The 24,560-nt window shown below is 35.3% G+C and overlaps 1 protein-coding gene across 17 annotated transcripts in view; it reads right to left on the bottom strand.

The window, feature by feature from the left end:
- The window catches only part of LOC116341762 (protein lap4), a 126,499-nt gene that overhangs the window by 66,039 nt on the left and 35,900 nt on the right, over positions 1 to 24,560 (bottom strand). For 16 of the 17 annotated variants that reach the window (XM_031769035.1, XM_031769022.1, XM_031769024.1 and 13 more), the window contains 10 exons: positions 13,873 to 14,414; positions 13,466 to 13,663; positions 12,854 to 13,318; positions 10,802 to 11,077; positions 7,427 to 7,537; positions 6,321 to 6,500; positions 4,450 to 4,608; positions 3,958 to 4,257; positions 3,668 to 3,838; positions 3,301 to 3,477 (listed from right to left, as the gene is read on the bottom strand). In XM_031769035.1, coding sequence (XP_031624895.1) covers positions 3,301 to 3,477; positions 3,668 to 3,838; positions 3,958 to 4,257; positions 4,450 to 4,608; positions 6,321 to 6,500; positions 7,427 to 7,537; positions 10,802 to 11,077; positions 12,854 to 13,318; positions 13,466 to 13,663; positions 13,873 to 14,414 — 2,579 coding nt within the window. The remainder of the gene's footprint in view (positions 1 to 3,300; positions 3,478 to 3,667; positions 3,839 to 3,957; positions 4,258 to 4,449; positions 4,609 to 6,320; positions 6,501 to 7,426; positions 7,538 to 10,801; positions 11,078 to 12,853; positions 13,319 to 13,465; positions 13,664 to 13,872; positions 14,415 to 24,560) is intronic. The other variant, XM_031769033.1, reaches the window with a different exon arrangement.

Below are 24,560 nucleotides of genomic sequence, written 5' to 3'. Positions count from 1 at the left end.
TTTCCTTCAAGCATCCCGCTGTTCAATATCAAGTGCATGCGTTTTTTATGTTGAAAAACATAATAAAAATATGTTATTTTACTTGTTTGCTAACGTGCAATGATTTCTTAACGCAAACAAAGCGAAAAAGACGGTAATGAAAAAAGAAAAAGAGCATGGAACAGTAAATGAACATAAACAAAAATATATCAACGCAACGCACCGAAACAGAAAAAGAATGGAAAGCGAAAAATTAATGCTCAACTCGATGGGGGAAAACTTGCACTTCTAAAGTTTAATTTAAAATGTATAAATAATTAATTCACATAAATACTTGAATAATTTTAGAGTGAAATAGTGAATTGCATGCATTTCTACATAAGAAGCGAACAGACGGTGATATATGCTAAATGACGACGCGCCGTACAAACTAGCTAACTGCAAAGTGCGAATGCGATCATTTTCATATGGTCGTTGAAAATTCGAAGAGAAGCATTTAATAGCGGTGAGGTTGTTGCATGTGTGATTTTAATTTTCGTGTGTGTGTTTTTTCACATCGAATAAATTATTCGGAATTATGTTTGCTTCTTCGTTCGACGGCAAAGCTGTAAAGTAACAAATTTCAGTGGCAGCTGCTCAGCGTATGTAGTACAATGGAATTTATCATTTTGCTAACTACAAATGCTTACTATGTTTTTGGCGGTACGGAGCTTAAAAGATGTGTGTGTGTGAGTGTGCCCTCGGTTGAAAACACGAAGAATATGTGGTGCACAAATTACGACCGCTGAGAATTTCACCGTGGATCTCAAGGCACACACACAGAGAGAGGATTGAGATAGAAATGGTAAGAGTTTATCGGTGTTGGTAGCTGTTTTGAACGTATCTTCTGCAGTTAGTGCACGCACATTATTCCACATAATGATGAATGATATTCGTTTAAATGCGATAAAATTTGGTATAAATGCACGGTTGCCACAGAAGGACAGCACACTCATACACACCGAATTATGATTTCATGTAAATTGAATGTCATTTAACTTTCATTCCATTTTATTCCCAACCATCATTTTGCATTTTATGTATTGTTTGCAAAACTATACCGTATGAAGATAGAACGCGCATCCGACATTGTCAGTGTGAAACATACTCTCATTGAATGATATATGATGAATATGATATAACTTTTTGCATGTGAATTGTGGTTTTCAAGCGAAGCAACATTTTATTATTCCATGCATATTACAGCTAACATTAAACAAATATGTTGTGTTTTGTCTTTTTCAATGCGCAATGAAAATAGCCGTTCCGTGCTTTGCACATGTTCTTGCTCTCGCGATATGATTTTGAAACGCTCACACAATGCATACAAATTCTTTGATTTTTGCTATATTTGGTGCCTGCAGTATTGTCAATATTACTGCGCCATTCATTGTCTACCTCTTCAGTCAACCTAGCTCTTGTTCTACACGTATAAGTAAATTAGCATTTTTCATGAAACAAAACTTTCCGAGAGATGTTCGGCGCAAAGTTTTTGCAACCCATTGCATCTTTGTATGCCAACATAGTCCACAAAATGATGCTAATCAACATCATTTCCATATCAACACAATAATAAACGCTTGTCTTATTAACTTCAAATCCGGATAAAAGTTTTCAACACACAACTTTCAAATTATCCAGCAACACGATGATGTAATCTCGGCTATTATCACATTCTTGGTAAATGGTTTGGCGCTTCCTCTCTATCAAATGAAAAAAAATGGCATTTTTGGGATATTGCCAAAATTTGTGTCTCATGCAGCGTGAATATCTATTGAATTGTTTTTAACGAATTGGTGGTGATGGTGATTTTGTGAAAAAAGATTTCATGAAAATGGCAATTTGTTTCAATTTATCGAATGATTTGTTGGTGGTAATTATAGTCATCAAAAAATCATTCATTTCGTATTCATTTGGTGAGAGTGATTCGGAGTTCTTCTGCCTCAGACTTTTTGACATAGATGATAAATTCATTACGACACGTCTCATCACATAATGTGTGTGTGAGTGAAAAAGTGCTGCAAACAAAAAAAAACGAGTCAAATACCGAACATGTTGTGAGAAAGAGCGAAAACTCGCCAAGCGGATGCAGTCATAGGGAAAAAAAGACCCATGTGAATAATAGTATACATTTGATGATACTTGTTGCTATGTGTTGGCAACGAGTGAACATGTTGCATACACCGAAACATCATTTCACAATTTGTGTGACCGCGCTAATAAATCGGGAATTTATCGTGTCTGGTGCGCTTGGGTGTGTGTGTGTGTGTCTGCCTAAACATATGTTCCTATAAGCCACAAAATGTAATTTTCTTGTGGCGACACATTTCAGAATAGGCTATCTTTGCATATGGTACATTTTGCCAAGGTATTATGCATATGAATGCATTTTAAATGTTTCAATTTCAATCTGACTGTTCAACAAAACAGACATACTAGCATCGCTTCGCACATAGCCAGCACATTGACGGCTAATTTGCAAATCGAATTAATCTCTGAATGGCAGATAATCGGGGGCATTTGCTGCCCGGCTGCTGTATTGCAACCTAGCTATGACCATAAAATGCATATGCTTTATATGCATTAGAAATGAGATTTTATCGATTTCGAAAATGATATAAAGGGAGTACTATATAAAATTGTGATGATCTCAATTTACATAGTACTGTTCTCTTCTCGTCACAAATTCGTGAATTTAAAATGCAAATTTTTTTCGTTGTAATTTCTAAACGGTGCATGGAATGGTGTTAATGATCAATTGAATGCATGGTACACACAAAACATGGATAATGAATAAATACGGACAAGCTCGTGCAGTGCAGTACATAGACATGCACACATCTGTGTTCAGACCCGGGGGGGGTTTTACATTATATTATAATATGAGATTTGTGATTCTAATAAAATGTGAATTGAATGCAAACGACAAAAATATATTGATGCACGTATATAAAATGTATATTACTAAAACGTTGTGACAACACAAGAATATTCTATGAATTGTGAATTATTTGATGATATTTATTAAAATAAAAGACACAATGAATAAAATAAACACTAAACGCTCTGTGAATTGAACTAGTTGATTAAACAAACAAAAAAAAGATGGTCGGTTTCGATTAACGTTCCGATTAACGATCGAATGTACAAACATACAGACACGTATAAATATGAAATGAGTGATTAAAAATGGGAATTACGTATTAGATATATATCAAAAAATTGAACAACATTCAGGTGGTGTGAATTTGTTTAAAATTGATACTAAAACGGAGCACATACCTGTGGCTGAGTGTCCAATGTGTGTGCCGACATCACAATCGTAGTTGTTTTATGCATTTTATCTTCATGCTCGACCGGCGATTTTGGAGGATGACTGACAAGCTCAGCATTCACATTGCTATCTGACATATGTGTTCCTAAGGCTAATGACTCGGCGGCACGAACAATGTCCAGAACCTTCAATCAAATATATTTAGTTTTCAATTTCTACGTGGTAAAATGTTGTTTTCATTTGAGCAATTTTCAATTTTGCAAAAGAAAACCACAGCTTGACGATTGTGAATCACCACTGTGATAATTTTGTAAATTATTTTTTTCTTTGCTGTCTTTCGTTCCCATATGCTGTAATCATACTGTAGTAACCTACCTTATCTTTTGTGCTCTTTTCTTTCGTGTTGACTAATGTTTGTTCGGAGTTTAACAGCGCAACATCTTGCGATGTTTCGGAAACTCGTTCAACATTTGACTCGCTATGTGGCTCAGGTGTGTGAATGCGTGCAATGTCTTTGCCACTGTTTTCGAATACATTGTCATTTGTCTAGAAAAACGAAACAATCAATCACAAACCAATCGTATTTGATTAATATTTAATGTTTCAACTGGTGTGTCCGACTTGTACGTCCGGAGACTGAAATGCAATTAGTTAAATCTGCTTACCAATGCAATGGGCAAAGAAGAATCATCAACACCACCATCATCTCGATCTAGGCTTGATACACTTTGGCTCAATTCGGATCCAGTTTCCGATGCTCTTGAACCGAGGCGATTGGATGAGCTGTTGAAGCCGGTGCTCATGCCACCGCCACTACCAATCGAATGTATCAAACTAGATTTATCGTAGCCTTTGCACACGATTATCTGGATTTCATTGCCAGCTTCACGCAATGCATTCACAGCATCCTGATGGCTAGCACCGAGCAACGAAGTTCCATTTACCTCTAATATACGCATACCGACCTGCAATTCAATTTCAAATGATAATTTTCAATTCCACACTTGCCATATGTCAAATTCAGTTTTTTTTATTCGCAGTTCTTTCGATAAACGCGTTTTGCCACACCGCATGCGGTGCCGATATCGATCGAAAATACACATTCGAATTTGATGAATTGCACACATTCTATGCGTGTGTGCGGGGGGAATACGTACCTTTAGTCGTCCATCACGTCGTGCTGCACCACTTGAATTGATTTTTGACACGAAAACACCTTCATCATTCGGATCGAGAGGATTGCCTCGTTGACCGCCTAAACCACCTTTGATATGCATACCAAGCCGTTCGTTCTCATTTTTCACCAATAGTATATTCTGCACCATCATCATCCACGTCCATGTAACAAATTGAACATCGAAGTTAGTGAGAGAGAGCGAGTGGCCAATGCGGAAAAGAAGGGAAAGACCGATTGAAACATTAATATGGTTGGGTTTCAAAAATTTGCATGCACTACTATTCAAAAGTCCAGAGAGAGAGAGAGAGAGGCACACACATATATAGAAAAAAACATTACGAATTTTGGTTGAGAAGAGAAGGAATATTATTTTTATAGATAGACAGCGCCAGGTCGACAGAAAAAATATGCATTGTAAGTTCACACACGTTTAAAGGCTAAAAGTTTCGAAATCGATTTGATAGCTGGAACAAAGAAAAAACATAATGGAACGCAAAAAAGTAGTATAAAAACGAGGAAAAATACAAGCAAACGTATATGAAAAATGCATGCGACGTGAGATAATAGGAAAATATTGTACTAAAATGCGAAGCGCAAATAGCATTACATGGAACTGATTCGCCTAATTGCATCGCAAATGATACGCTTCAGTTCTCTCTATTTTCATGTCTGCTCTTTTAATTTGAAGTTTGAAAGATTTGAAAAAAAAAATAGAATGAAATCGCACACTTAAACACGAACGAAAGAAAAAATCAAAATCAAGACTCTAAGTCACACACACGCGCACGCATACACTAGAAACCAAAGAATTTAAGAAAAGAATGGCTTCACAAACAAGGTGAAAGAAAGAATTGCTATTGAGAGGAAGGAAAAAAGGCAAAATGAAAGGAAACAAAATGCGAAAACTAGACCAAATGCATTCACGATGATTCGTGTAATTTAACCACCGTTTACGTACCTCTGTTTTTAAGTTTTCTATTTCGAAAAGCTTTTTAGTTTAATTTAGTGAACGGGCAGAGTGAGAGAGAGAAAAAAAATTATGAACAAATGTGTTCAAATAGAAAAGAGAAAAAGAGCACGAAAAAACATAGAAAAAAAAAAGAAAAGAAAAAATTGTTTCTCATTTCAATGAAATGTGATTTAAAATATTTGCCTAGCATGATTACATTAGTGAAGAAATGCGGGGTATTGCTATAAGCGGTTTATATATGTATATACAATATATGTGCCAATGGCGCGCACTATTTGAATTCAATACAAAGAAATCTCAAAAATTGTGCGGCCGAAAAATAAAAAAGGAAAGTAAGTGGTTGAGCGGAAAGAATAAGAGCTTAAGAACAGGAGAAAAGTGAAAATTATAAAAAATGTTGTAATTCATGTCGAACGACAACGGCCATATACCACTAGTACCAGCAGTAAGGCGGGATAGAAATTGGAAAGGATGAAGTGTATGAGAGTGAATTATATTTGGCATCGCAACAAAATTAAATTCGGTGGCAAGACCACCGAAAAAACATAAAAAAAAACTTAAGAATCACTAGCACCTTTTATTATAATAATTTATTTATGCACTTGAGATTTTGGAGTTTCGCTTTTTTTTCTCGCTCATCGCACAAAGAAAAGGCGCTAAAAGAAAACAAATGGCAAAGAAACTGATCTTCAACCGGAGCGATGTGGGAAAGTCACGCTCAAACATATACGAAAGTACGAGAGAGAGAGAGGGAGGCGCATTTATCGGCGAAAAAGGAAATAGCGCCCGCAAAAATACTCGACGTAATATAATACGAATGAATTAAAGTAATACAACCACCAATTGTCCGCAATTTTCTCTTCGTTTTCTCAGATACTTACTTGGAAACCAACCGGAAGCGGATCATGTTGAATTGTTAATTTTATTTCATCGCCAGGTCGTAAAAGTTGCTTAACAGCCTCTTCATGTGTTGCTGATGTAACATCGATGTCATTTACCTTCAATAGTCTATCTCCCATTCGCAATTTACCACAATCAGCAGCTACGCCACCAGGAACGACCTGAAAGTAGTAAGTACGGTAAAAGTGTATATAAAAGATTGAGTTTACTATTAAATTTAAACTGGGATATGTGCGACCGAGCGAGCATGGTACATAAGTGAATGCAAGACAAATGGAATCGCTATTGTGGGAGAATGCAATAGATATAATACATGTTGAAAATGCATTTTCATTTCGAGTTTGTGTGTGTGCATCTCTAAAGTTTTGTTCGAGGGAAAAATTTGTGTTGTCTCGTTTAAATTGTGCCACCACTTCATTCGTTGGAAATACATTTGGCCATTGAAAATGCCGTTGTTGCATGCATCGTACATTAATCTCAACACAAATGGAAAAGTTAGAACAATTTAAATCAAACACAAAGTTATGTCAAATGAATTTACTTTGTACGATATTGAGAGCATCAACATGGAGCGTGAATGGTGGTATCTCACCGGATCCGGTGAAATGTGGAAAACTTTTTTCAAAAATCACAAAATAAAATTAACAAAGACAAGTTAATCCCGAACGAATTGAATATACCAGAAATTGAAATGGCAGTTAAACTCGAAAAATATATTCTCTCGTTTTGAGTCCTTTTCTCGGTTTGATGTGCATTCCAAGTAAAATGGCTCATTTGTTAAGGGAGCATGGAATTTTCACAACAATTTACCATTTACATTTAAAAGTAAATGGAGAAAGTCGGATAGAGTTTGCAAAAGAGAAAGGGAGAGAGAGGAATGTGAATAAAAAATCAGTAAAAGTCACAAACGACACTAGTTTCTAATGATCGTTTCGGGCATATTTGCAATTCACGACAATCAATTTCAACCGTAGACTTGAAACGAGCAACAATTTTTCTCTACGGAATTCTGTCGGCGATGTATCTGTTTCTATGGATGCAGTGCATCCGGTGCGTTCATACAATTTTCAATGGAATTTATACGTACATGTGATATGAAAATGCCAGGTTCGTTGGCGCCAAATGGCACACATGAGTGGTCAGTGCCTCCTATGATGCTGAAACCAAGCGATCCTTTATTCTTCGGCAAAATGACTTCCTGCAAAAGACCAAGATATAGATAGAGAAAAAAAGAGAAAGAAAATAGAAACCAAAACAACAACAAAAATTAATTTCAATGAAAACAGAAAAGTTTTGTGATGAGGTCATATAAAAATGAAACACACATATAACTAGAGCTAAAAGTAAATAGATACAGGCTAGTAAGTGAATGAAAGGAGAACCGATCGAAATGCACAATTGCACAAATAATGGTGAAACGAAGCAAACCGAATAAGACAAAGTGTGCAAATAGCAGATAAGCGAAGCTACAATAAAACAAAAATGTGCTCCATTATAACCGAAAATATAAAACGAATAAATAAAACAAAATATAAAGCGATAAAACTTTTGTGAAATGGTGTCCGTGTGATTTGTGTATGTGCAATGAAATGAATGAGAATGGGTGCGCGTTATTTATCTACATGTATATGTTTTGGGTGATAAATGAAAAACAATGTGAGAAAATAATAAAGAGAAGCAAAAATCTGAACCAATGAAGCAAAAACCAAACCAAAAAAAAAAAAACAAACAAACGAACATCCCGAGACAAACCATCTCTCCTTTGGTTGGATTACATCGTCTCCACTTCCATTAAATTAATGGTCTAACCTTCTAACCGTACCCTACTAAGAATATAATACACATCGAGGCGATGTGTGTGTGTGATGTACGAGTGTTTAAATCTAAAGAGCCAACATTTAGTCAAGCCATGGATTTGTGTGAAAGTTAAAATTTCAAATCGCTTTCCGAAATCTATAAATCGCTATAGTAGATACTCTCTTTCTTCGCCGAAACTTTTTTTTTGCAAACGATTGCGAGCGAATAACATATGGAATTTTCCGAAATCATCATTTAATAATCTCAAGGATAACTTCAGGCAACGGGAAAAATAAATTGACATGGCACACCGACTTTTCGCTGATCTCAGTTTCACATTACTTATTCCAATTCGTATTTAACCCTTTCACATGACCATCTAAATTATATGTATTTACAATCTGCGGTTTGTATTATGTACACGATCCACGAACGATATTTTTGTTTAGTTCTTCAATAATAATCCTTTTGAGGTCTCAAGTGTCTGACTTTTGTTCAAACTATAATAGATATTCTTAATGGTTTATATTTTCATCTATACTCCATATGCGAATCTGCACGGTGTGGTCGTATTTAAATGGCTCCATCGGCACTTGTGTATTCGCGTGATGTTTTTTTTTATTTTTCAATGACAGACGGCATAAATCAAAAATTCCGAGCGTTTGGCTCGACGGTATGTCGATATTAAATCTGATAAAAACCGAATAATTTCATAATTAACTGGCATTTAAAATTATCCATTAAAATATTTTCATATTGCCGTAATTTGCATATTACGAATTTCATTGAGATTTATTTATATTCAAATAAATCGAATTCCACACATATGTTGTTGGCTGTTTTTCAACCTTGCGCCGTTCATTCATAAATTTTCGCGTTTCTCGCTGTTTGTATTGAATTTCTTTCGAATGTGGTGTGTATAAAACGCAATTAAAACTTGAATGTATTTTATCTCATCGCAAAATTTATGGGAATTTGTAATTTCTTTAAAGTAGGAAAAACTTATAACAAACACCGAAATCAAGTAGAAAATCGATTCGATTGTCGAAAATATGGTTCGATTGTTGTGAATTTCTTCTTAAGTACACAACTATTTTACAACGGAAAAAAACTTTATACTCTTGAAAATGAATGTTGAATTTCTGGTGAAGAGGAAATTACGAAAATCGACTTTCCGAAAATTAAATGTATGTTTAGAAATTGACTATTACAACCGCATACTATTCTATATACGCCTGAAGCACTTTAAGCGTTTACAAATACGATTTGGTTTTTCTATTGTTATTTGGTGTTTGTTACGTTTTACGTGGTAGAGTAATATTTCCGTACGTTTTTTTTATCGCTTCACCGTCGTATTTCGTTACTTGAATGATAATGCACAGAATTTTGCACAAAAGACTCTTGAGAATTTCAACCATGTTTTGTGTGGTGCGCTCGACCAGGTATCGGGAAAATTGAATGTGCTCGAGCTTTTTTTTCGGTTTCTCTACGTAAAGAATGGCCGTATAAAATTTTATGACGAAGCAGAGAATATCAAAACTAATGGATTATTAACGAGTCAAGTTCCCGTTTAAATGCGAGCGAGAAGAGAGAGGAAAAAACGAGAGAATTTTCAAGTTCAAGGATATTTTGGTTATTATGTAAGCACAGCATGTTCATGTTTTCGGGTTGGTTGAAACGTAAGAGCTGTGCTCGAGAATCTGAGTCATCTGTATCTATTATGTTTGTGCTCTCATTTTTTTTCCTTACAGCATGAATCATTTTCGAGTGGGTTGATTCATTAAAGCTTTTGTAAATAGTTTTGATTTATAACTTTAAATTCTATACGCTCCTAACAATTTTAACTTAAAATCTATCCAACCAAAGATATTACAATCGGAGACTGTTACTCTGGCTCAGAGGAGGGAAAATAGTGGGGGACAAACGAAGAAGATGAAGGGAGAACCATGGGGAGGGTCCTCCCCTTCTCGCTCCTCATTTGCCACCTCATTATTCCACCTCCCCCTTCTCCTCCTCAAGAACCATCTCTGAATACAATTGAATATTAAATTATTTCTTTTTTGCATTATAACTAAATAGCCAACCGAGAGAGAGAAAACTCAAAAAATTATTTAAAAAAAAAGAAAACTCATATCAAAAATGGATAACTAAACTTCAAGCAAATTAAATAATAATAAAAAACTAAGAAGATACAAAAAAAAACAATTTACAATACTTAATCTAGGGATAAACTAAAACGAAACGATTTTAAAATAGCGTAACAAAAGTAAGTGCAAAAAAAAATATAAGAGATAAACCACAAACAGAGAGAAATAGAGTTACAATAAGATTTGCAAACATAAAAGAACCATAAAATGCAATAAAACACTAATTGAAAGAGCAATAACGACATCGTTTCCGATTACTTGTTTCACGATTATCTTCTTCTTCTTTTTTTTCTCAAAACATGTTTCTTTTGTTCTTCGTGTTTGGTACACACAGATAGAACGTCGCGTCGCTCTTTTATAACTATATATATCTTTTGTTGCTTGTTTATTTTTTTTTTAATTATATTTTTTTTTGTTCTGCAACCATTTTGAAAATGTGAATTGACAGAGAGATAGAGAGAGAATTGTATATGTATGTGTTGGTGTGCGCTATATTCCATCTAGCGTCTAATATTCACCTCGCTAATCAGAGCTTCGCCCAAATGATTGTCGGTGACTCGTGTCATAACCGTTTCAGTGAATGTTGATTTGGTTATCGTTTCAGTAACTTTGCCCAATTCAGTTGGTGCTGGCGGCAACATTGGCATATCTGGAACACCTTTTTTAACTGTGACCGTGACCGATGGCCCTTGTTCATGCTTTTCAAAAACGTAGTCGGGTTGGCCGCCACTTATGAAATGCGCCGGTATCATGGCTTGAAAATCTTCACTTGTTAATGGTCGTTGTGTTGATGCCTATAAATAATGGTCATATACAGAGAGTTTTTGGTCATTGGAGGTTTTTTTTTTTGCTTGGTGGTTTTGTATTCAAACTTTTGAAATTTGCTTCGGCGATTTTCAGTGGTGACATCGCCGGCTCTCGCAAGCCAATCGATGTCTCATTGAAAAAAAAAAAAAAACAACAGTGAATGAATTTAGAGAGTGTTCAATGTGTGCAAAGAGATACAGATTGAGAGGAGCATTTTTCATATTGTGTACGATTTACTAGCGAGGAGAGTTATAGTAGCCAAATTTCCAATTGAAATGTGAACAAGGATTCGTTTGGAGCAGAGCATTTTTGTTTCAGAGGATGTATGATTTTCTTCAGCCTACTTCGGTTTAATCTTAAGCGTATGTGATCCATTGGTTAGTGCTGCGCGGGTCTATGATTATTGATTAGATTCTATGGTTCATTTGTCCTAATTTCTATTTCAAAAACCTCTTAATTGATTTTTTTCCCTTAAATTATTGAATCCTGCAATGTGCCTACAGTGCATAAATCGCTGTCGATTTTTTCCACCAAAAATTTCATAAATAAATGAATTTAATCAAACCAATTTATATTCGAAAGCAAATATGCATGCAAGCATATAATAAATCGAATTGTATCATAGATAAAAAGGCTTAAATTGACGTTTGTACTTTGCTGGATGCAATTTATGTTTGTTGCTGGAATGAAAAACGCGTGAAAAGCACCCAGAAAATGAGTGAATCGAAAATGGAGATAGAGATTGCTTTAAAAAACATAATTTAATCATGACATAGCCACCGATGAAAATAATACGGTTTGACAACACAAGTAAATAAATATATGAAATCACAACACAAAATAATATAAAATTATAGAGAGTAGTTGTGCAGTATGAAAACTAAATCTAGCGTTCTACTCGTTAACGCATGAAAATTGCATATTCATTGGTTTTTTTTTTAATTGAATAAAATATTATGATGAGAAATGCAGAGAAAGAGAACAAAGGGGGAGGAACGGAAATGTTGAAAAAGGAAAAAAAAATGTTTGTCGAATATGTGTTTTCATTTGTGGTTGGCGAAAAATGGTATCGAGTTGATATGTTAGCCACAAAATAATAATATAGAGATGAATTCGAACGAAATACAAGAAATAAATATTTATGAAATGTATATGCATCAAGTGCACGCCGGTTCAATTTGATTGCTATAAATTTAAGGTTGCCACCAAAATCCAATCGAAATTGGGGTGTGGAGCAAATTTTGAATTTAATTTTGTATCAAAATCACTATAAATTCAAATGGGCATACCGAAATTAACATCAATCGAAGGTAAACCAACGTGTGAGCACTTGATATAATCATAAATTCAAAGAGATCACATTTTTTTTAAATTTGCTACTAACATTACATTGACTGAAGATTTAAATCACACATAATTACCTGTTAATCCATGCTATTTCATGCGGTAAATACCTACCTGGTACCATGACATCTTATGTTTATCTTGTCATCTTTTCCAGTTGCATTCGATTTATTATATTTAAATCATCAGTCATTTATAAATTCGATTAACCCTTTACTGCGCGAGAGCGTCATAAAATGAAATTTTACATTTTTTTTTTTTTATAATTTTTTAAAAAGTGTCCTCCTTCATAACAAATTGTTCTCCAAAAATTGAACAGTAGAAGATTAATCTCGATAACACAAGTTTCCACTTAAAATCGAGCGAAAAAAATGTGATCTCTTGCATTCAATAATGAGAAGGTCAGCGTGTGAAATTACCTGTACATCATCGTCTTCGGATCGATTGCCATTTTGTGTATTTGATTGTCCGTTAATACCCGATCCGACCGAACTCAGTGAAGTGAGCCGTCTAGGTGCGGGCACTGGTTGTGATGAACTGCCAATGCCATTTGTTTTACCGCTGGTCGGTGTGCTTGGACTTTGTGTATTTGATTTGAATTGTTGTGGCACAACTGGTGATGCTGGATTCGAAATGACCGTTTTCAATGATTCGGCAGTGGGTGATTCAACGAAACTTGAAATGCTGGGGCGTTTGTATCCGGGACGATTTGCCATGTAACCCGATGGACTTAAACCTTTCAAATACGATGGACTATGTGGGCTTGGTGGTTCCAATGGTCCTTTCACTTCGCGTTGTACAACCAAACGCACAAAACGCTGGTGATCGGTTAACAATTGTACGGCCGCTTCATGTGTTCCATTCGTCATATCAACGCCATTTATCTAAGATATACGAGAAAATTGATTAAAAAAATGTCATAAAAATATTATCATCATTTAAGATTCAAAGCGCCTCGTTATTGTGCATTGTGTGGGCGAATGCAGTGGGCCACACTGCGTACCGTTGCACATTTTAAATGGAAAACATACCACCAACACTTTGTCGCCGACTAAAATTTTTGCATCTCTATGCGCAAGTCCGCCTTCGGTAATGCGAGATATATAAATGCCATCGGATCCATCTTTGAATGGTGGTGAGCCTTTTCCACCGGCAATGCTGAAACCCAAACCTTGACCGATTTGATCCCTTATCAAAGTTGTGTGCAATGTTATTTTATGTGTGATTTCCTGCAGTTTTGGAGATACAGCAAAAGATAATTTAAAAACATCAACAACAACAAAAAAAAAAACAAAATGAAAAATGGAACAATGAAAAAAATGTTGAACGAATGACGTCGACACTTGTGGCAGTTGGAGAAGCCAAAAGTGAATTTCATACATATATGTATATAGCATTTTTACAAAGTTCAATTTATGGTTAAAATGTGGAAAATTACCCGTCCATTTTCAGTAATTCCATTGGAATGCGGTGTGGATAAGTGTTCAACGTGTTGCTGTTGTTCATTGTGAATTTGAATGGGTGATGGTATCGATTTTGCGCTTGTATTAATGATTTGTTCGACGGTTTGTTGCTGTACTGGAACTGTGACCGCTGGATTTGCCGATCGATTTGAAATGGCAATCTGTGCCAGCGACCCATCTTGTGTGAACACCGGATGTCCAACTAAACGTGTTATTTCGCGTTGTACAACCAAAACTAGCACCGATCCACAAGCCTTCAATATATCAACCGCATTATAATGATCGGCATCGATGACTGACACACCATTCACTTTTAGGACTTTGTCGCCAATTTTTAAACCAGCCAAATCGGCCGGTCCACCCTCTGTCACACGCGAAATGAATATACCATCATCGTTTCCCTTGTACGGCGTTGAGCCCTTACCACCTGCAATACTCAAACCCAAACCAGCTGACGTTCTTTCAATGTGAATTTCATAGTTTTCTGTTCGCAACTCCGTTAAACCGTCCAATGCATCTGCGGAAAAGAAAAAAGAAAGATATTGGAATGCAAACCACTTTATTAGATTCTACTACTCTCGTAACATATGTCGACTTTTAGCAACTCGAAATCGCCGTTTTGTGTGTTATTGGAAATGTCGAATAGCCGCAGTGACTGTGTGTATAGGATGCCGAAACCGATGGCACATAATTCAAAATGCGATGGACATTACATACACACACACTAACACCGTTTGCAAACATTTACTTATTCATTTTAATAGCTTTTAGTGTATCCACCATGTAATTGGGTCAATTGCGGTGTGTGATTTCACAAAGTTCTTTAATTAAAACTAAATTCTGTCGTTTGATCATGTCATTAAACCGTAAAATAAGGTAAAAATGTTTTATACAACGATGCAAAATGGAGACAGAAAAAAATGTATGTACGTATAATCAGCGAAACCTGCATGCTCAACAAATGTTTACACATGTAAATGCTCTCAATCGTGTGTTATTGCATCAGCAGCGACAGAAAATATTTGGGATTTTAAGGTGTTCGATGCTCGTTTGCAGCCACTTAACCGAATTTGGTTTCAAAAATACGCATCTATTCTAGAGTATCGTTAGCGAATAATTAAATTGTAGACCTCTATCTCAATTTCTCTCCCTCTTTCTCTCTTTAAAAAATTACCGTGCTGACTTTTTTTTTATTCAAATGTTGAACCGTGAAAAATAAATGTAAAGTAATGACATCAGACAGACAAAAACCACAAAAGTCGTTTTCCATAATGTCATATGATTTGTGTTATAAGTAGCATTTGGATAAAAATCATATATTCGCCGAAATAGCATTGACACACAAAAATTGCGTTAAGCTGCTGTTACTGACGGAATGTCGTTACTTTTGTTAACTGTTTCGTTTTCGCCTTTCTCATCTCGTTCATTTGATTGGATCACAACATTTTCTCAGCACGATAACATGCATTTTACAAATTCTAACTCTGAGTTTTTGCGTATAAAGTTTATTATCCAATTTTCCCATAATTACGACGCATTACATTTTCACTTGGATATCATGTATAGCCTTGAAATAAATTCACATCGATGTGTGCTCCGTGATCTATCGAATGTACATGCTGAAATTAGTAATCAAATGGGATAAATCGCACGGAGTTTATATCCCAATAAATAACAAAAGACTCAACTCATCACACATACACATCGAAATTTTGAGGCGCATCATTGTTTCAAATCGGCATTGCACGTCGTTTGGATGCTAGAGTACAACGATTCTCGCACAATGATGCCGATGCATACACACAACCAAACCGGGCAAATCTATTATTATCAAATAAATCCAAGTAAAACACAAAACGCGAATTCAATTAACGTCATTATATATTGTTTACGTTGACTAAAATGACACTTTAATTTGCGTATCGCAAGCGATTCAGCGCCCACTGTATAAAAGGTGCACACAATTTACCATATGTCACTTTGCCGTCGACAACGGTCGTTATTGTTTTGCCATTTTTCGTGATTTTTGTAATTTTCGTACGATCAGCCGAACGTGAACGTTGCGTTCGTGTGCTCGATGGAGATGATGAACGTTGGGATGAGCGCGATGATGGCCTTGGCAATGAATTTCCACCATCTTTTACTTTAAATTTCACACTAAACATTTTATTTTGATTTTTTGCTAAACTATTTGATGTTGGATAATTTTCTGTCTCTTTTGGTGACTTTTTCGCGTTCGTGCCCGTTGCAATTAGGGGCAATTCATTTGAATGGCAAATAATTTGAAGTTCTCCTCTCTCTCGTTCTCTCTTTTGCTTTTTATTACTTTCTTTCTCGCTCTCTCTATTTCGAATCACCTTGGTGCATTATGAAATACCGACAAAATTGAATAAACAAAAACCAAATGCCCACACTGTTTATTATTTTTGTTTTTTCTCGTCGACGTTAAATTGTCTCAATTCGAAGTTTTCTCATTGTTCCATTAACCTATTTGATTGCATGTCACATATTGTGTGTATGTGTTTTTTTTTTAATTCTCTCGTTTTACTCGTGGAGCTCGGATTTTTTTTGTATATGTTTCGTTTTCACTGCGTGCGCTGTATCAATAAACGTTTTTATGACGAAAAAAGAATTCAAACACGTTGTAATTGCTTGTTATCGAACCAATGAAACCCGATGAACGGTTTTTTCTTCATGGAATGAGCGAATGATTGCGTAGTGTTCCTAAATGGGCTACAAAGTTTAGAATCTGCTTTGATCGTTGAAATTGCAATGAAATGCCAGTTGTTTGAGTCATAAATGATTACACTTGACATTTGCGTTTTGCCACTGTCAGCTGGCTGCAACTGCACGACGCCACACTGTCATTCATAATATAATAACAATTAAACCACATATAACAATTGGATGAACTTGCGCTTCGACAACAACGTGTTTTGATGACCTTTTTTTTCTATTGAATTACAACAACGACGCTTGAATTTTTGATTAGATTCAAATTGATTTGCAAAGAAAATGTCGCGAGCGCTGGAATTTCAAGTGATGAAATTCAATGTGTTCATTGTGAGAAATCGAATGAAACTAACTTATGTTGCCTTCGAAAGCGTACCAGCCCAAATTCGAATGCGATTTAATCAACGCAAAGGGCCGCTAACGACTTACGATTCGATTTGATAAAACGCGTGGTTGAGTAATCATCTTTCATTTTTCACAAACATTCCAAAAAAAAAAAAAACAACAACGACGGTTATCACTACGCAATTTGCCAACTAATATCGAGATAACATTCAGCGATAAGATTAAAATGCTCCATTGTTTTGAAATATTGCAACGTCGACGCTGCATGGAACGAACGGGAATGAAAAAGAAAAATTCGCTCGCCACTGGCTCAAAGAAAACGCAATAACTACTTTTGCTCGAAACACTCAACGTTTTCGATTCGACAATGGAGAAAAAACGAATTTATACTATTTTTTAAAAGAGCGTGTATTGAAAGGTGTGGTTGAAATAAAAACAAACAAATAAACAGACGTAGGTGAATTCATTAAAACACACTGAAGCACTTTGGCTGGCACGTTGATTTTTGAACAAATTGCTAGACATTTTCATTCATTTGTGAAATTAAAAGATGACACACGCATACAGCGAGCGAAAAAAAAAACAAAAATTATGAGAAAGTCACAGTAATTTTCACACGGTAATTTTTCTTGATTTATTAAATCAAAGTCCAATTGGCGAATCGTTTGTGGTGCGCTTTATAAATATAATCTTGAAATCACGCAGTTAATGTGTGGAAAAGGTCATCGGTGAATTTTTGATGAAATTGAATGAATGGGCGCGAAAGAGCGATAGATAGGGTAAAAAAATAACATTTGAAACTTTAATAAATGAGTATATCCGTCGCTGTCTCGTGGAATTGGCGTTGCAAATTCAATTTGGTTACAAAACCAAATGGATTTTGTGTATTGATGGCAAACCGAAAAATGGAAAATGCAATTTCATCCATAAACCCCGCACCAAAAAACTCAATGAAAATATTGGCCATATTTATTCATGTGTATAAATAGAAAAATTCAGAATTTTAGGTATTTAACAAATTGTAAATATTGTTGTTGAGATATTTCAGCTTTATTTCCGAATAAATTTGGTAATTTATTGATTTATCAACAAAAAAAAGGATTGTATTCGGTGTGCGGTGGTCAATAGCCGACCGTTACAAATCGAACGAAAATCGATTACAATACAATTGGCTGTTAAAACCAAAAATGTCACGGTTGAATGGTTCATCAGAGAATATAGTACTGATATTAATGATGCAAATTCTATTTTTGGCTCTATTTTTCTCTTTCTCTATCTCTCTTCCGCCTCTCTCTTCACTTCATTCTCTCTTGGGATCCAATTGAAATTCCGGCATAAATCTGCGCGTACAATGTAAACAACTCACCGAAATTGACAAAAGGGAAAAGAACAATGTATTTGGAAGAAACAAAAAAAAAAAACTATGAATGAGTGAAGTTTATTTTTCGTTTCGCTTTCTTCATTTTATATTTAGTCTTCTGTGTCGTGTTGTTTTTGTGCCATGCCATATGTGCCATCACACACACTCGTATTCGCTAGTGCTCATTCATTATGCAATTGAAAACCAAAACACAAGTAATAAACTACGAGGTCAATTAAATAAAGTATGTGTGCTTGTATGGTTGTCATTTCATTTTGTCGGTAATTCATCACCGACGAGTCTCCGCTTTCTTTTATACAATTCAAAATATGCATATATCCATCGAAACAGTGCCGCCATTCGACACCATACTATGCACGCCCGACCGAATCCGCTTTTGTTTACTTCACTCATTCATTTTCGTTTATTCATTTCGATACTGCACTCACATAAGAGGCGAAAAACAAATTTTTGCAACATGAAACATTGTTTCCAATTCCTTTTCTTTCCATTTCATTTTTTTTCTCCTCTTTATTTACTTGGATTTTTCACTTCGCATACGTTACTTGTTTTTTTGCAAGGAGCAATAAGCTGATGCCACATTAAAGGAAATATCCATCAGATAAAATAGCAACACACAATTAAAAAATGTTATTTTCCAACGGTTTCGTTCGTTTGATGTGTGTTTTGAATCCATTTATGTATGGTCGAAAGCCAAATGCACCGAAGCACCAAGTGATAGAGAAATGAAACGCAATATTTTACGCAAAGATTCGTTTTATCTATATTAAGTCGACAGCATCAAAAATGAACGAGTTGGCGTAAGTAAAGAGACAACAAAAGCAAAAAAGAAATAGACAATGCCAAGAAGATTCTTTCATCTAAATTAATGCTTTGAGCTAACTAAAGCGTAAATTAAATGGATCATCTGATTCAAAGTGGCATTTCACATTTCAAAACAGAACCGACGCACCATAATGTACAGTAGCTGTGCCATTAAAATTTCGAATTCATTTATCTCCACTTATGCTCACTTCAGTAAACACCAAAAATGGATGAATATTATTGAAGAATGAACACGTTGAACACACCCAAATCGCATATCGCAACGATTTCGTCAAGAAAATGCTAACGACCAATCAACATCAACACACAAAACGTGATCTCAATAAGTTGTTTTTAATTGCATGAACGCGAAATGACAAATCGGAAAAGATGTCAAATGAATTAGAAATATAAGTCATTTGGATCGAATCAATAATAAACAACAATTGATTCGTCATCATTTGTTCAAATATTTTACATTTCACGCAACAAACTATGAAAAAAAAAAACGTTGCTTGAAATCGTCATTTTAAAATATGATGTAATTTTGACCAGAAAACTGGATACATTGAAAGCGTTCGAGTTTGAGAACAACCAAAACAGAAGATGCGAAATTTATAGCGTGTTTACTGTTTTTATGAATATAAAATGAGTTTGGTCGATTATTTTGAGTAAATAAGACACCCAAAATATACATTCATTTTTTTTCTCTCTTGACAATCAGCAGTTTTGTTGCGTTGAACGCTATTGTGTTAATAGATATTGCCATTATTGGGAGTTTTAGCAGCGACTCGAAATTATAGGTTGTTCGCTTTACGGAGATATACATCAAGGTTTTCATCACTCAATGATTATTCAAAGCTACACGGCACACTAATACTTCGATTTTTACTTTAAATGTGGTCCAATGTGAAATAGCGTTTGTTTTTATTTATTCAAATTTTTTTTTTTCGTTTATAGTTTTCCCGTGTTCAAAGCCACAAAACTCACGTTCATGGACTAAATTTCGGTACACATGCAATGAGACTTGGGATAATGTTTTTCCATTTAATAATTTTACACGTTTGCTAATTCATCACCACAATCACGACGATTGAAACTAACTAAGCAACTGGATCACTTAATATGTCGTTTGGATTTTTTGTTTGTTTCTTGAATACACCCATTTGGGGTAATCATACAACGCAATACCTGACGAATTTGGTGGCATGCATGCAATTGGATAACTTTTCGTGTGTGCATTTTTCCGCGTCTATGATTTACTTAGGAAATTCTAGAACCACATATTAGCATCCATTCAAAAATGGAAAAAAACTCAACATGTTTTCACATTGCAATCGTTTTTTCGCCAAATGCGATGCATCCACTCAGCATTTAATCACAATTTCGTTATATATTTTTGTGTGTGTTTTAATCCAAAAATGTTCATATCTAGTTTTACATTGCGTAGCTGATCTAAATTTCGAAAATAAAAAAAAACTCAATGGATTGCCGAGTGAAACAAAAAAGAACGGTTCAATGAGTTCATATGGCGCAGAAAAAAGTGCTCGCATTCAGAAAAGCATCAAGCTTTGTTTGAATTGGATTTTTTTCTGATCTCACTCTATCCCTTCACTGCAGTCTCGTACTTTTTGTTCAATGAAAACGAGTTGGAAATAGAGAGACTGTCTCTGTATGACTCGAAGCGAATTTACGATGCTTTTGTAACGATGCACAAAAACCACCTGTGTCAAATGCCGTTCTTTTTTTACTCTCTCTTTCTCTATTTCTATTTTGCTTATTCTCTCTTTCCCTTTCGCATTATATTCGTCTATGTTGTGTGTATATTTTTCGCTTGTGATAACGGTATGTTTTCCTCTGGCGCTTACACCATACCGTGTTCTTGTGTTTCGTTCACAACCATTCGTACTCTGGAAAATTGTGCATTGTTATCTGTGACACTAATTCATGCACATAATTTCTATTTTGTTGGCTGCTATGCTCTTTTCGGGACTCGTTGACGTTATATATATCGCGTTTTTTTTATATCATTGTTTTCCAGATGCAGCCACGGCAGAAAAAAAAAAGAACAACAACAGAACTCTATCAAACAGTTGCGAATGCGTATAAATGATGTGTCAACATGAAAAGCACGTCAAGAAAATACACAAAATTCATACTCGGCATGAGTGCACGTAATCCAATTTGTCGGTGAATAAAAAATCCCTTTCGATCGAGAGAGCGAGAGTGTGTTTACGTTGAATCGGAAAAAATAATAATACTCCAATGAACAAAAAAAAAAATATTTTTTTTATTTGAAATGTTTCCGTATTACAGCCAGTATCAAAAGTGTGAACACTATTGCAGAGCACTTTGAATTGGCTACGGTAGGAAAACATTGAAAGAAAATATTCAATCCACTACAGTTATCCCGATCCCCCGAAGAAGAAAAAAAATATTCATATTCAGTTCCAACCGCTGTACTATTGTGATACGCCTTTAATCGAAAACAGAAACCACAACAATGCACATATCGTCTCTAGTCTGCGCTCGCCACGAATTGGAATTTAAAAAAAATACACACACGGTGTCGACATTAGTCTAGAATAAAAGCAAAATATTGCTCGATCGTAAGAATAATATAAAAACAAAACCAACGACGAAAAATATGAATGTATCGAATCAAACACAAAATTGTAACTGAAATTTGTGTCTATGATCGAGTTTGCTTCAACAACAACACAATATGCCGATGCACACCAAGTCTATATGTGTGTATGTGTTGAGTCGTGTATTTTGCTAAAATTAAAATAATCAATCGACATCGATGTGTGTGCATTTGCTTTGATGTTTGAACATTACCCAAAAAAAAAACAACATACCATACAAACACAGATCGGTTTAAAGCTCGAACGCTCTTTAAAGAAATCGCACACAATCATCGGCTGTGTGTTTGGATATTTATACAAACACAAATAAATACGCTTCAGGCACACTCAGCTGTCGATGTATCTATGTGTGTTTGTGGCGAACAACAACGAGACACAACAGCCGCGGGTGATTCGGTATTATTATTTTTTTGTTTCGCTTCTGCGTTTGTGTGTGTGAAATATTTACAATATTCTCGAGCCCCAGAATTAGCAAACACAAGAAATGTATTCGCGACTATGATAGCAGAGAGAGATAAAGACAAAAAGAGATAGAAAAACGTTTGAATCACACAAACAACTTGTTTTGGTGTTTTTAGCGATGACACAAAATGAACAGCTTAAATACTTGCCGAAGGTGAATGAGTGTGATATACAAAAGTATAGAGAGTTTTTTCTCTGCTGCTTCGCTTCGATAGCATGCTGTTAGATTGCCACTTTTAGTGTGTGCGTGCATTTGTATGTGTATGTCGAATCTGTTTGTACAAATCGAATGAGTTAACCAGCAAGGTGTCATTATTTATACCTTATCTATGCATTGCATAAACACGAATGTCAATACAATAAATGTAGTCTATGCTTTTAGTTTTCGGAACGTGAAAATGATATTGTTGTTATCAGCATACGGTTTTGTTTGTTCATTCGATCGGAAATTTGTCAATTTAGCTAACTCAGTAGTTTGCGTATCTGGTTTGGCAAAAATGGATATTGCGCATTGATAATAAAATAACAATAATAATATCACCACAGCACAAACTCCAGCATTTTGCATACGAACATTCCATCAACACGTCACAATATCCACAACAACTTATTCAATTAATATTTCGAATATGAAGTGAGAAATAAATATACGCGAAGCTGTTGTGTGAGTGCGTACCATTAAAATCTCCATGTGACACATGATACAACATGTCGCATCGATTGAATAATTATGAACATTCGATTAAAGATCGATGTGTTATTGATAAAATGTGTGACGGTTGAGATCTAGTTCAAAGTGCTTTGTTCATTTTCTTTTCAGTTTCGCATGACCCGAATTCAATCATATTTTATGCGGGTAATTGGATTTTCTTGTATTCGCTCTCACCATCGTACCTATATTGGTGAACTATGTGTTTTCATTGAGAAGATTTGTTGAATGGGCAATTACCTATACTTGAAGTTTGTGTTTATGTCATGAACTCGTGAATGGGCTATCATCGATATCATTTGATCGATCACACATTCCAAACAACCGAATTCATTTCACATGATTTATCGTTTTTTTAGGCATTTGCTTAGCTCACCCAATCGATGAAAAACTGTTTTTGTTCTTTGGTGCGCGCACACACAACAGCGCTGTTCAGTGTTGACCTTGAAATGTAGATCCGAACAGAGTCGAGAGTCGATAATTAAATTATATCATTATGTTTGGAATTCACGACTTTTTCTGGACTATTCGCGATGCTAACCAGTCAGCCTTCGGTCAAAAGATAAATATTTTTTTCTTTGAACTGTCTTTGCGGTGCCTATTTGGTATTGCTGTCTTTTCTTTGAAACATACATTGTTAAAACATACAACTACAACTATGAATTATGACTTATATCTTCAAAAGAATAACGAGGATTTATGAAGTTTATTAAGTGCGTGAAAAATACGACGAAAAATGTTTTAATGAGCACGAATTTTTGGTCGCATTTTTCATTTTGAAAAGAAAAAATGTCTGTGTGTAGTGAGTAACACAATGCTGTTTGCTTTGGCGGTTCGATAGACAACAGCAATTCGATACTTGGATACATGTATGTGCACACTGTTTGGAGTCATGTTTCCGAAAGGTTTCTTGGCATGTACTTTCTTGCTCCGTTTGCGAAGCACCGTAAATGTAAACTTTTCCATCGTACTTGGTCTGAAAACCTTTGAGCCCTACACATGCACGTAATTCGTGTGAAATCAGAAGTTTTGCTTCCGACAATCAAACGTCAAACTTTACATGAAACATAAACAATAGATAAAATGAGAGTCAAAACAATGCATGTGGCATTTTCAAGACGAAACACTGAAGTTTTGTGCAAAAAAATCGAGTAGTCGATAATGCGACGAAAATCGAAATTGAATTGAATTGTAGAAGTCATTCAATATCTGAAGTTCCTGGCGAAATAATACGCCTTGGCACAAACACACACAGAGAGAAAGAGAGAGAGAGAGACATGTGGAATCGATAAATTTCAAAATATGCATTCAGTCGTGTGTATGATGAATAGCGCCTATCATATTACGACTCCAGTCGGTGAGACGTTGATACGGTTTTCCAATTTTCGTCGCTTTATACATCGGTTGTGCATTGAAAATAAATTACGACGTCATATGCATCGCATTTATGGGAGACGGAATGGTGGTACGCGAAATCAATATTGTATACACAAAATGCAACAATATCGATATAGAACGTGCACAATGCTTATCAGTATTATGGTGATTTTGCAGCGCGATTGCATTCAATAAGTTGTGGAA

This window comes from Contarinia nasturtii, unplaced genomic scaffold (genome assembly GCF_009176525.2).
Source record: "Contarinia nasturtii isolate CC-2019 unplaced genomic scaffold, AAFC_CNas_1.1 Cnas_scaffold_745, whole genome shotgun sequence".
In the NCBI taxonomy this organism is placed as follows: domain Eukaryota; kingdom Metazoa; phylum Arthropoda; class Insecta; order Diptera; family Cecidomyiidae; genus Contarinia; species Contarinia nasturtii.
Note: the sequence above shows the minus strand (reverse complement) of the source record. Positions and strands in the feature narration are given on the sequence as shown.